The 14256-nt window shown below is 40.5% G+C and overlaps 1 protein-coding gene across 1 annotated transcript in view; it reads left to right on the forward strand.

Annotated features, from left to right (window-relative positions):
- The window catches only part of Mapk1 (mitogen-activated protein kinase 1), an 88944-nt gene that overhangs the window by 51551 nt on the left and 23137 nt on the right, over nucleotides 1-14256 (forward strand). The window contains exons 4-6 of the mRNA XM_069994257.1: nucleotides 4330-4446; nucleotides 11956-12070; nucleotides 12775-12906. Coding sequence (XP_069850358.1) covers nucleotides 4330-4446; nucleotides 11956-12070; nucleotides 12775-12906 — 364 coding nt within the window. The remainder of the gene's footprint in view (nucleotides 1-4329; nucleotides 4447-11955; nucleotides 12071-12774; nucleotides 12907-14256) is intronic.

Below are 14256 nucleotides of genomic sequence, written 5' to 3' on the forward strand. Positions count from 1 at the left end.
AGCCAACAATAATAAACTTATTTTAATATTTTTACTTATTTTAAGCATTTGCATCCATAATCTGACTTGTTGAAGTGAGACTCCTTCATATAACTACTCTAAATAAACTTTTTTTTTGCTTTATATATTTTGATATATGATGCCCTGAGACCTCAGGTCCCTTCTGGGATTCTCCATTATAGACTTTCTCTTTATTTCTCCAGGCTACAGAAACATGTAAGGATTATAAGCCCTATTTGGAACTTCATCTGGCATTTTTTAAAATGGAACTGCCAGAGAAATGCCTATACTAGTTTGTTACTGTTTACTAGCCTAACTGCAAAAATGTTCATACGAGGAGTCATTGTAGCCATATGATTCCATGTGTGCTTGTGAAAGAGGATACAAGAAACAAATCTTTAAGGTTTCCTTTGTTTTATAAAAATTCGCATGTACAGGATCAAGAAAGTAGCCAGATAGGGAAGTGCTAAATTTAATAAATTGTTTTATGTAATACCATACAAAAGATGTAGAATTATCTCATTTTTGTAGGATTTATTTTCAGCATCCTTGCTTTTTTATTTTGTAGCTTTAGCATTTTATTTGTTATTTCTACGTAAACATTAATCTTTGGTATTGTAGTGTTCAGAAAACTGTGGAGTGGGGAGGGGGCGATGACATGGTGCTGCTAGTCCTGTGCCTTTTTAGTGTAGGTATACCAATGATAAAAGTTTCTCTTATACCTTTCCACTGTTACAAATATTGGTAGGGAAAAGATTAAACATTTTCTCCGTCTTTGCAATAGGAAATCTACTAGTATCTGTGCATCAGGGTAGTAAGCAAATAGCTCCAGTTGATGACCCACAGCCCTTCTGGAAAAAAATACAGGCTAAAAAAAATAAGGGAATAATAAAATTAGAAAACCACCATTTTGCAACCCCCAGTAAAACTATTGATTTATCCAACATCATTTTGCTCAGATTCCAATTCTCTAGATATGCTTCTACTCCCTCTTCTATCAAACCCACTCTTCACCTCACACCTACACCACATCCTAATCTTGAGCCCTCTTTTAACTACTTGTATGCTATATTCTCCATCAGCCCACTGTCTCCAACCCCATGGCAACTTACATTGAATGACCTGCTAATGCTTTTCAGATTGAGTTTCTCTCAGAGGGAAAACAACAAGGAAGAATAACTACACATTTAGGGGCTTTTAGGGAGATTGTTTTTGTTTTGTTTTGGCAGTGTTGGAGTTTGAACTTACGGCCTTGTGCTTACCAGGCAAGTACTAACCACTTGAGGGTAGAGTTCTAGAGCAAATAGCATCAAAAGTGATAATAAGGCCCTTGCGGGGCTGGGAAGGTGGCTCAGTGGTAGAGCGCTTGCCTTGCATGCATGAGGCCCTGGGTTCAATTCCCCAGCACCACATAAGAAAAAAAAAGAAAAGAAAAAAGGCCCTTGCAGTTGGCATTACCAGTGTGTACTACAACACCCAGCTTATTTTTTAAATAGACTCTCACTAACCTTTTTGCCCAGGCTTGTCTCAAGCCAGTATCCTCCCATTTCCTCCATTTAACTGAGATTGCAAGCATGCAACACCCCAATTATTCTCCTTCCTCCCCTCTCAGAGTTGTGTATCAAGTGTGAACCTCTACAGTCTTTTTTCCCCCTCTCTCTGCAGTCTTTTTTAACGCCCAGAACCAAGAGCAATAACAGAACTGTCCTTATATTCTGTGGCTTCGTCTGGTTTTGTTTCACTGACCAAGCATAATATTTTTATTCCTATTAGGTGAGTTAGAATGTGACTTAAGATATCATTCCTATAACAAAAAGCAAAGCTCTGGTTGAACATGAATTCTACAATGAAATGTTAGCCCTGAAAAAGAGAGAAATAATAAATCATACCTATTTGAAAAGTTCAAGCCATACAGCATTGGAGTGGGTGGGGCTCAGAGCACCCGCCTTCAGTCATCAAAAAAAATTGATCATTCATGCATGGCTTATCTTACTGAATTCAGTTGCCAGTGAGCCTTTTATGTTGGAAATGCTTCCAGCAGTTCCTTCCATAAAAATTAGTAGAAAGCACTATAAAGAAACAAATAGAAGCTGGGAGCCAGTGATTCACGCCTATAATCCTCGCTGCTTAGGATGCTGAGATCTGAGGATTGAGGTTCAAAGCCTTCAAAGCCAGCTCGGGCAGTGGCACTATGGCACAAATGGTAGAGTGCTAGTCTTGTGCTGAAGAGCTGAGGGACAGTGCCCAGGCCCAGAGTTCAAGCCCAATGACCGGAAAAACAAACAAATAGGGACTGGGAAGGTGGCTCAGTGGTAGAGCGCTTGCCTTGCATGCATGAGGCCCTGGGTTTGATTCTTCAGCACCACATAAGCAGAAAATGTTGGAAGTGGTGCTGTGGCTCAAGTGGTAGAGCGCTAGCCTTGAGCTGAAGAGCTCAGGGACAGTGCCCAAGCCCAGAATTCAGACCCCACTATCAACAAAAAAAGGAGGAGGAGGAGGGGGAGGGAGAGGAGGAAGAAGAGGAGGAAGAGGAGGAGGAGGAGGAGGAAGAAACAAATAGGATATAAATACATTGAAAGGCTCAGATCAATCAATTGTAAATTCAACTATGTTCCTCCACAAAAGCTATGAACTATTCCTTGTAATGTCATTGGCAAGCAAGCCATCTCTGAAAGGAGAAGTGCAGGTTTGTGGTGGTTATTCACATTGCGAGTGTAGAGTGGCTAGAGTTGGCAGTCAGAGCTACGGAGGAAGACAGGATTCCCTCGCTGTTCTATCTTGTGAGAGTGGACATGGAAAGCAGCCTATGGGAGAGTCCCTGGAGAAGCAGATGTGCTGTTCAACACACCCCTATCCCCTTTGTTTTGTGCCAGTATTGGTGCTTGAATTCAACCTCACACTCTCCCTTGGCCTTTTATGTCTGCAGCATAAATGTGCAACTTTTTGGATGCTGTAGTCAAAGTAAATGAGAGCATCTGTAGGATCAAAGGTAGAGATTAAGTCTAGGTAGATTCCAAGTCCTATAACTACCTTTTAGATTTGTCCTTTACTGTCCCTGATTTTAGGGCCTTAGTTTAGGCCCTTGTTTCTTAGCCTACTTAATTCTATCAAGCTTCCAGGTTAGTCCATGTCTTTTAGTCTATCTTCTAAAAGTATAGTTACTCTGGCCCATTATAGTTAACATATCTTTCTCTTGAGTTGGTTTCCTAGGCGCCTAAGAGCTAAAAGATTCTGAATTTGTGTGGAACTAGATTATAGCTGCATGTTATATAACTAGCTATTTTATAAAATAGCCTTCTTGAATAGCACTACAGTATTGGGAGAGCAAGATGAGGAATGCTTAGGAGGTACTTCTGTAAGTCTGAACAAAATGAGAAGCTGGATATTTTAAAACCAGAAATGGTACATCTTCAGTATATGAAGATTTGACTACATAAAATGGGAGGGAAGTGAGAAGGTTCTAAAAATGTCACTTTCTTGGACTAAATGGGAGAACTATCAAGAAGTGGAATCTGAGAAATAGAAGGCCAGTGCAAATTCCAATAGCTAATCCTAGCAGCAATGATCCTGTGAGCACCAGTGAGATGGGGCTGAGACAGGGTCTGGATGGCTTTGCTGAATTTACCCAGAACAATTTTTGTCAAGTAAGCTATATGTAGTTACAACTAAACAGTTAAGAAAATGTGAGATTTCCTCTTTTAAGTTGTCTCCTAGTTGTTTCTCTTGATTATACTTTTTATTAAATTTATTATCTTTAAATAGTGTGCAAAGCAGTTTCAGTTCTGCATGTCAATTTATGAGTACAGTGCTTGTCATCCCTTCCTTGTCATTCTCTCCCACATCTTATTCCAACCCCACTCATCAAGTTAAGTTGCATCTGTGTGCGTGTGCGTGGTGTGTATATGTGTATGCGTGTATACACACTACCCCCACTGTTCCTTTACCACTAAAACCACAGCTCCACTTCAGGCTTTATTATCATTATTATTAGAGATAAGACTCTACAGACTTTCCTGTCCAGACTGGCTTTGAACTACAATCCCCTCCTATCTCAGCCTCCTGAGTAGCTAGGATTACAGGGGTGAGCCACTAATTCCCAGCAAGTTGTATTGTTTAAAAAAATCCTTTCAGCCTCTTTGTTAGTCTTTGGCATATCAATCATCACTGACTTTCAGGTTGTTGAAAAGATTAAATAATAATGCTTTTATACCTCACATAGTAGTGGCAGCAACTGCTTGTTATCATTATTACTTACGTTGTCTTTTACTTTTATGATATTCTGATATCAAGCTGGGTAGATTCTCAGTTGTCTGCTTTTTTCTCCCTTAGATCTGTGACTTTGGCCTGGCCCGTGTTGCAGATCCAGATCATGATCACACAGGCTTCCTGACAGAGTATGTAGCCACACGTTGGTACAGGGCTCCAGAAATTATGTTGAATTCCAAGGTAAGGATGAAGTTAACATAAAAAAGAAAACCAGAAAGCAAGAAAACTTTGAAATATATAGCTGTAAGCCTCCATCTGTAAGCTTCAGCTTAGGTTTAGGCTTGGCCCATCTGGCCAGAGCCAAGGTACTATCAAATCTTGTTCATCATTGAACTTTTGGACCATTCTTACTACCTCAGCTAGAGTTGAGAGGAAGTAATCATTTATGCTGATACCATAAATGGTCTGTCTCCTGTGTCTGTATGGCACCTTTTTTTTTTTTTTTTTTTGTTGGTTGTGGGGCTTGAACTCGGCCTGTGTGCCTGTGTGTTGTCCCTCAGCTCTTCAGCTCAAAGCTGGTACTCTACCACTTGAGCCACAGCACCATTTCCAGCTTTTTTTTCTGCTTATGTGGTGCTGAGGAATCAAACCCAGGGCTTCATGCATTCAAGGCAAGCACTTTACCACTGAGCCACCTTCCCAACCTATTATGGCACCTTTTATACCTTCTCTGCCCCAGGACTGGGTATGCAGAGGCCATCTTTGTGTTAGAAGCCAGTAATGTTCATATGAACTGAGACTATGCTAAAAGGTCAGATTTACCTGATAGTAAAGAATATCTGGTGCTAGTGGTACATGTCTGTAATCCTAGCTACTCAGTAGTCTGAGATCTGAGGATCCAGGTTCGAAGCAAGACAGGGCAGGAAAGTCTGTGAGACGCTTACCTCCAATTTAGTCAACTGAAAAAGCTGAAAGTGGCACTGTGGCTCAAGTGGTGCTAGCCTTGAGCAAAAAAGGAGCTCAGAGACAGCATTCAGGCCTAGAGTTCAAGCCTCAGGACTGGCAAAAAAAAAAAAAAAAAAAGAGCCAGGCACCAGTGGCTCACGCCTTTAATCCTAGCTACTCAGGAGGCTAAGATCTGAGGATCATGGTTCAAAGCCAGCCTGGGCAGATAAATCTCTTATCTCCAATTAACCACTAGAAAACCGGAAGTGGTGCTGTGGCTCAAGTGGTAGAGCACTCCCCCTGAGCTCAAGAGCTCAGGGACAGCACCTAGTCCTAGAGTTCAAGCCCCATGACCGACAAAAAAAGAAAGAAAAGAAAAAGAGTTATCTCTTCTGCATACCACAGTATAACTTGTACTAGTTGAAGAAAACATGGGTGTGTAAAGAATAGAAACTTCTATGGAATATTTTTCCAAAATAGTATGGTAGTCTTTTTTCCAAATGAAATGCCTCCTCTGTATCTAAACTGTGCTATATCTAGGCCATAAAAAATTATTTAAATGCATTTACAAAATCAAAAAAATATATAAATCAGGTAAAACTTGAGAGCTCTTATGGTGAGTAGAATTCAGTATTACTAACATCCTTTGCAAATAGTATCTGAACAAGGTGTCAAAATTATATAGTGTAGGGGCTGGGAAGGTGGCTCAGTGGTAGAGCGCTTGCCTTGCATGCATGAGGCCCTGGGTTCGATTCCTCAGCACCACATAAGCAAAAAGAAAAAAGCTGGAAGTGGCACTGTGGCTCAAGTAGTAGAGCACTGGCCTTGAGCTGAAGAGCTGAGGGACAGCGCCCAGGCCCAGAGTTCAGGCCTCACGACTGGACCCCCCCCCCAAAAAAAAAAAATTATATAGTTTAAGTATACTTGACATACTACCTATACCTAATATCTGAAGATTATGAAATTTTTAAATAATAGTTCCATCTGTTCCAGTATAACTTTAAGTTACCTGAAGAAAAGTTGCTGAGTGCTGATGGCTCATGCCTGTAATCCTAGCTACTCTCAGGAGGCTGAGATCTGAGGATTACTGTTTGAAGCCAACATAGGTAGGAAAGTCTGTGAAACTCTTTTAATTCCAGTGAACTTTTCCTAAGAACCAGTAGACACACATGCAAGAAAATGAAGAAAAGTAGAAATGAAGAAAAGTAAATAGACATTGGGTATCAATGACGAAAAGTAGAAATGAAGAAAAGTAAATAGACATTGGGTATCATGTTTAGGGCGCTGGAACCATAGATCCTGAACAGTTTAATGAAAATGAAAGGAACAAGTTTACTTATCTCAGACCTCATTCTCTTTCTCTGTTCTTATTTTAATGTGTATGCCTGTCCTGGGGCTTGAACTCAGAGCCTGGGCTCTGTTCCTGCTCTAGGTTCTACCACTTGAGCCACACCTCCACTTTATACTTTTTGGTGTTTTCAATTGGAGATAAGAGACTCCAGACTTTTTCTGCTTGGGCTAGCTTTATCTCACTATTCTGAATAGCTGGCATTACAGGTGTGAGCCACTAGTATACTCTTTCTCTTTTCCCTATAAGTAGAGATAAGCTATTAGATTGATTTTTATGAGGAAATGGGATTTGCTTACAGCAATTTTTTTTTTTTTTTTTTTGGTCGGTTGTGGGGCTTGAACTCCAGTCTTGGGCGCTGTCCGTGCACTCTTCAGCTCAAGGCGAGCGCTCTACTGCTAGAGCCACAGCACCACTTCTGGTTTTCTAGTAGTTTATTGGAGATAAGAATCTCATGGAGTTTCCTGCCCATGTTGGCTTTGATCAGAGATCCTCAGATCTCAGCCTCCTGAGTAGCTAGGATTACAGGCGTAAGCCTCTGGCGCCCTGGCACAGCAATTATTTTATATGTACATGTTTTTAGTTAAGCAAAATCACATTAAAAGATATTTCTGCCTGGTTCCATGGCTCACAATTGTAATCCTAGCTACTTAGGAGGCTGAGATCTTAAGGTTGTAATTCAAAGCCATCCAGGACAAGAAAATTTGAGACTCTTCTCTCCAGTTAGCCACCATGAAGCTAAAAGAGGAGCTATTGCTCAAGTGGTAGAGCACCAGTCTTGAGTGAAAAAGTTAAGGGACCAGGCCCAGATCATGCTTCAAGTCCCAGTGAAGAAAGGAGACTGGGACTAAGCAAAAGGCCTTAATAATAGAGAATATTCTTTAGTTTAAAAATGTGTTTTGGGGGATGGGAAGGGAAAACAAAGGAGGAGGCAACAAAGCTTGATAAGAAATGTACTCATTATCTTGCCCATTTAATTGTAACCCCTCTGAACGGTATCTTCACAATAAAAAAAAAAAAAGTGTTTTGAGTTGGTATGTTCAGGTAAGTCTGGCTTACTCTCCTTCGATTGGTGCTTGATTCCCCTTGACTGTGTCCACATTTGATTTGTTTTGGCTTATATTTAATATCTTTGTGAGATTTGAATGTGCACTGTTTTTTCATTTACTTTGATTATGTCCACATCTGGTTTGCTTTCCATTTTAAGATTAATTCCATGAGGGCTGGGAAGGTGGCTCAGTGGTAGAGCGCTTGCCTTGCATGCTCAAGGCCCTGGGTTCGATTCCTCAGCACCACATAAGCAAAAAGAAAAAAGCCGGAAGTGGTGCTGTGGCTCAAGTGGTAGAGCACTAGCCTTGAGCTGAAGAGCTGAGGGACAGTGCCCAGGCCCAGAGTTCAGGCCCCACGACCGGACCCAAAAAAAAAAAAAAAAAAAAAAAGATTAATTCCATGAACATTGTGTGGATTTTGGCCATATAAGCCATGTGTTAGTTGTATTCAGGGTGGTAGGGCTTTGTGACTGGAGTCCCTCTGCTGCATGCCTATGCTCTAATAAAGATCCTGAATTTTGGGTTGGGAAGGTGGCTCAGTAGTAGAGTGCTTGCCTTGTATGCATGAGGCCCTGGGTTCAATTTCTCAGCACCATATAAGCAGAAAAAGCCAGAAGTGGTACTATGGCTCAAGTGGTAGAGCACTAGCCTTGAGCTGAAGAGCTAAGAGACAGCACTCAGGCCCAGAGTTCAGGCCCCATGACCAAAAAAAAAAAAAGATTCCAAACTTGGCCTATTAAGTAGTGGCTTCTCTGTTCTCAAGATTGGATTTACCATATAACATCAGTACTAGCATTAGGGGGAAAAAATACATTATAAAGAAGGATTTTTTACAGTAAATATTTCAAAAAATGCTGTGTAGATTCTCTTACATAGCTGTGTTGCAAAAAATCCCACATAGCAAGTGTCTTTTCTTTTCTTTTCTTTTCTTTTTTTGCCAATCCTGGGGCTTGAACTCAGGGCCTGGGCACTGTCTCTCAGCTTTTTGCTCAAGGCTACTACTCTATGACTTAAGCCACAGTGCCACTTCTGGCTTTTTTGTGTGTATGTGGTATTGAAGAATTGAATCTAGGGCTTCATGCATGCTAGGCAAGCACTCTACCACTGAGCCACATTCCCAGCTATGCAGATTGTTTTCTCTAATGGGCTACATGATAGCCATTCTAGACAGAGTGTTGGCATGCAAAAGTAGAGTCTGTTGAGCCTTTTGTCCTGATGGCCCTTGACTTTGAGTCTTCATTATAACTTGAAATGCTAAAAAAAAAAAAAAAAAAAAAAAAAAGTGTCATAACTTGAAATGCACCCATTGCCTTTATTCTCTCATCATCCCCCTAGTGAGGTAGGTCTGCATTTTTTTCAGGTGCCCAACTTTCCTTCTACATGAGAATTACTGTGGTAAAACTTAGTATAAATTCATTTTTCATTTGTAGTACCTCTAGCCTGACAATGTTACTTCTAGTAATGTATTCACTTTTTTTCTTTTTCTGAGTCAGTCTCATTATATTATGTATCCTAGGCTAACCTCTAACTTTTGTTTTTGGTGCCAGTACTTAGTTAATGAACTCAAGTCAAGTCCTCATATTGTAACTTGACTTTTCCTCATAGCTAGCTCTCTATCACTCATACCATACCTCTAATTCCTACTTTTTCATGGGTAATTGGAGGTAAGAGTCTGGAGGATTTATCTGCTTTGGTTGGCTTCAGTCTTCAAATTGCAGAATCTTGAGTATCTGGGATTGTACCCATGAGCCACCAGTACTCGGATAGCCTTGGACTGTCAATCTTCCTTGATTTCCCTCCCTCATACTAGGATTAAGGCATGTATGACCATAGTAGGCATTTGTTTATTTATTTACTTACTTACTTAGTACTGGGATTTGAACTCTGGGCCTCTGGCTTGGTAGGCAGTTACTCTCTTTTCTTTTTTATTGACTTAGAACATTTTTTAAAAAATAGAAAAATTTAAAAATACAATGATTGCCTATATACCCTTTATCTTTGATCCACCAGCTGTTAACATACTGCCATCTTGTCCCTCCTTCTTTCTCCTTTTTCTGTCCTCTTTAAAAAAAATCGTCTGACATTTAACTCCTTGAACATCTGGAACATTAATACTCCTAAAGAGGGCATGTTTTCTTCCCTACAGCCATGGCATCTTAGCATTCCTGAGATGATAAGCTGATTAGTTTGGTACCTTTCTTTGAGAACAGAATTCCTTTCAGTTTTGTATCATCCATTTTTGGCATTAATACCACAATGATAGCACATTGCTTGTTTTCAGACACACACACACACACACACACACACTTACACACACACACACACACACACACTTTATTTTAGTAAAACAGCATTTAAGTAGAGGGAAATGGAAAAGAGAGAGAAACATTTCCTGCCTCCCATGCAGGAAATGTTAAAACTCTTTTCAGAGTCTTTTACCTTTGTACTGTAACTGGTAATCTTATTTATCTTTTAGTAATATGGCATCCTCCAGATCCACCATCAAATTATTAGTAGTTTCTGGACTCTCTTGTAATTATTTCATGGGGAAATAGTTTGTACATTATCTTCATTAAACTTTCACTTCTCCTGCCATCCACTGGTGATTTTTACACATCTATCATTTTTCTATATTTTAGTTTACTCTTGAGTATTTATTTGGTGATTTATAACCACTTACTGTTATGTATGTTTGTTCCAGATTTGGTCTAGCAGAGCCATTTTTTGCGTTTTCCTCTAGTCTTAGCAGTTCTTTGTTTTTTGCTTTTTGTTTTTTGTTTTTGTCAGTCATGAGACTTGAACTCTGGGCCTTAGAGCTACCCCTCAGCTCTTCAGCTCAAGGCGAGCGCTCTACCACTTGAGCCACAGTGCCACTTCCAGTTTTCTAGTGGTTTATTGGAGATAAGAGTCTCATGGACTTTCCTGCCTGGGCTGGCTTTGAACCATGATCCTCATATCTCAGCCTCCTGAGTAGCTAGGATTACAGGTGAGAACCACCAGCACCCGCCTTCAGATTTTTCTCTGTGGTATTTTCTATATTTCTCCTTCCATTTATCACTATATTTAACATCTTCCATAAAATGTAGCTTCTGTTCCTTGGAGAGAGCCCTTTTTCATTGAATTCTTACATGACTTTAACAGACTTCCTTTTTTAAAAAAAAATTTTTTTTGGGTCCGGTCGTGGGGCCTGAACTCTGGGCCTGGGCGCTGTCCCTCAGCTCTTCAGCTCAAGGCTAGCGCTCTACCACTTGAGCCACAGTGCCACTTCCGGCTTTTTTCTTTTTGCTTATGTGGTGCTGAGGAGTCGAATCCAGGGCCTCAGGCATGCAAGGCAAGCGCTCTACCACTGAGCCACCTTCCCAACCCAACAGACTTCCTTTAAAAGAATATTTTATCTGAAAAATAAATAGAAAATGATTAGAATATTGGTGTTACTTTTTTGTAGAGGTCAAAGTTTTTCAGCCTGCTTTGTTTAGAAATTATTTATAAGATGGGGCTGGGAGGTAGCTCAGTGGTAGAGTGCTTGCCTTGCATGCATGAGGCCCTGGGTTCGATTCCTCAGCACCACATAAACAGAAAAGGCCAGAAGTGGCGCTGTGGCTCAAGCAGTAGAGCACTCGCCTTGAGCTGAAAAGCTGAGGGACAGTGCTCAGGCCCAGAGTTCAAGTCCACGACTGGCAAAAAAGAAAAAGAAAAAAGAAATTATTTATAAGATGAATAAGCTCTCCTGAAAGTATAGTAATGTCTCCTCTTTTGAACTGACTTCTGTTTCCAAAAGTGACTAAATGGGTTATTAATGTCCTGAAGCATTTAATAATTCTAAATCTCCCCCTACTTCGAGATGCGCGCGCATGCGCGCGCGCACGTGTGTGTGTGTGTGCGTGTGTGTGTGTGTGTGTGTGTGTGTGTGTGTGTACACGTGTACACACATACATATGCATGCATGCCCTGCTACCAGGGCTTGAACTCTGTGCCTTATGCTCTTGCTTGGCCTTTTCTGCTCAAGGCTGGTACTCTACCACTTGAGCTCCAGAGCTCTACTTCTGGCTTTTTGCTGATTAATTGGAGATAAAGAGTCTCAAGGATTTGTCTAGCTGGGCTGGTTTAGAACCTCAATCCTCAGATCTCAGCTTCCTGAGTAGGATTTCTGGTGTGAGCCACCAGTTCCTGGCTGGAAAATCTAATTAAATTGAAAGTTAATCAGCATTTGAAATGTGAAATAAAATTAATCATGGTTAAGTATAAGAAAGCCAAATAATTATTTTTCTTTTTATTGTTTTCATGTATTTGTGACATTTTGAAAAAGCTCCAACTTGTATCAGCAATATGCATCTCATGGAACAAGATCTCCTTGTTTGGCATATCCATAGATAATCATTATCTGCCTTTTTCCCCTTTCTGCTGCAGGGCTATACCAAGTCCATTGATATTTGGTCTGTGGGATGTATCCTGGCAGAGATGCTGTCCAATAGGCCCATCTTCCCAGGAAAGCATTATCTTGACCAACTGAACCATATTCTGGGTAAGGTTCCTGAGAGTCACATCATTAAATGACTCAGGAGTTTTAATAATTCTAATCTGTAATAGAGTTAAGTTTCTGATCTTTTAAAAAAATTAAAAATAAAACCTTTATGTAAAAATTTCTTAGGAAGGCGGCTGGGAAGGTGGCTCATGGGTAGAGTGCTTGCCTTGCATGCATGAGACCCTGCGTTTGATTCTTCAGCACCACATAAGCAGAAAAAAACAGAAGTGGTGCTGTTGCTCAAGTGGTAGAGCGCTAGCCTGGAACTGAAGAGCTCAGGGACAGCACCCAGACCCTGAGTTCAAGCCCCATAACAAACCAAAAAAAAAAAATTCTTAGGAAGCCGGACACCAGTGGCTCACGCCTATAATCTTAGCTACTTAGAAGGCTGAGATCTAAGGATCATGATTCAAAGCCAGCCCAGGCAGGAAAGCCCGTGAGACTCTTATTTCCAATTAACCACCAGAAAACCAGAAGAGGCGCTGTGGCTCAAGTGGTAGCGCACTAGCTTTGAATTGAAGAGCTCAGGGACAGCGCGCAGGCCCAGAGTTCAAGCCCCACAACTGACAAAAAAAAAAGGAAAGGTAAGCATTAGGTGATGGTAAGAAGACATTAAGGACCAAAGTTCATTCTGTCTCAAATTGATAGTATATGTTTGTTTGCCTTGGTCTTGATATTTAGCAGCTAATTACTTTATTTAATAGGTATTCTTGGATCCCCATCACAGGAAGACCTGAATTGTATAATAAATTTAAAGGCTAGAAACTATTTGCTCTCTCTTCCACACAAAAATAAAGTACCATGGAATAGGCTGTTCCCAAATGCTGACTCCAAAGGTAAGTCTTAGCTCATTATTGTTTCTTAGACTTAGCTTCATATTTGTTGTGTTTGTTAAAATTGTTAGGTCACTGTTTGTAGTAAAGAGAGCTTAAATTTTTTGGTTGGTTGTAGAGCTGCAACTCTGGGCCTGGGCACTTTCTCTGAGCTCTTCGGCTCAAGGCAAACGGTCTACAAGTTGAGCTACTTCCAGTGTTCTGGTGGGTTTTTTAATTGGAAAAAAGAATGTCACAGATTTTCCTGCCTGGGCTGGCTTTGAACTGCAATCCTCAGATCTCGGCCTCCTGAGTAGCTAGGATTACGTGCATGAGCTACCAGCACCCAGCTTACTCTTTTCTTTTCACTCCATCCTCCAGTGCTGGAGCTGTAACCCAATGCCTAACTTTATAATAGGCATGCACTCCATACTGAGATACCACCAGCCTCTCTTTGATTCTTAATTTGAGAGCAATATCTTCTATATAGTGAAGAAGTCTGGAGAAAGTTCTAGTTTTCCCACGTTTTTGTTTATTTGTATTATTTCAATTTCTAGTCACATTTTTAAGCCTACAAAACAAATTAGAGGTTGACTATTTCTTACCTGAAATGCTTAAGATCAGAAATGTCTGGAATTATTAATTTTCTTACATTTTGGAATATTTAATAAACATAAAGAGGTAACTTAGAGAAAGGACCAACATCTAAATACAAAATTAATTTCTGTTTCATAAATATATAACCTGTTGATAATTTTATACAATATTGTTAGTGAGCCTGTTTTGAATGTGAGTCATTACAGTAGATCATTCAGGTGTGTGGGATTTTCTACATTTTGAATTGTGTCAGTATTCAAAAAGTTTTATATTTTAGGGCATTTTGGATCAGATATCTCAATCTTAAATTCTTCTAGGTCAGATTTTTTTTTTTTTTTTTTTTTTTTTTTTGGTCGGTCGCAGGGCTTAAACTCTGGGCCTGTCTATCCCTCAGCTCTTCAGCTCAAGGCTAGCACTCTACCATTGAATGGTTTTTATTGGAGATAAGAGTCTCATGGAAGGGACTGGGAAGGTGGCTTAGTGGTAGATCACTTGCCTTGCATGCATGAGGCCCTGGGTTTGATTCCTCAGCACCACATAAGCAAAAAGAAAAAAAGCCGGAAGTGGCGCTGTGGTTCAAGTGGTAGAACACTAGCCTTGAGCTGAAGAGCTTAGGGACAACACCTAGGCCCAGAGTTCAGGCCCCACGACTGGACCCCTCCTCTTCCCCCCCCCCCAAAAAAAAGAGTCTCATGGACTTTTCTTGCCCCAGCTGGCTTTGAACTGTGATCCTCAGATCTCAGCCTCCCTGAGTATCTAGGATTACAGGCTTGAGCC

Source organism: Dipodomys merriami, unplaced genomic scaffold (genome assembly GCF_024711535.1).
Source record: "Dipodomys merriami isolate MVZ:Mamm:240054 unplaced genomic scaffold, mDipMer1.0.p SCAF_45, whole genome shotgun sequence".
In the NCBI taxonomy this organism is placed as follows: Eukaryota; Metazoa; Chordata; class Mammalia; order Rodentia; family Heteromyidae; genus Dipodomys; species Dipodomys merriami.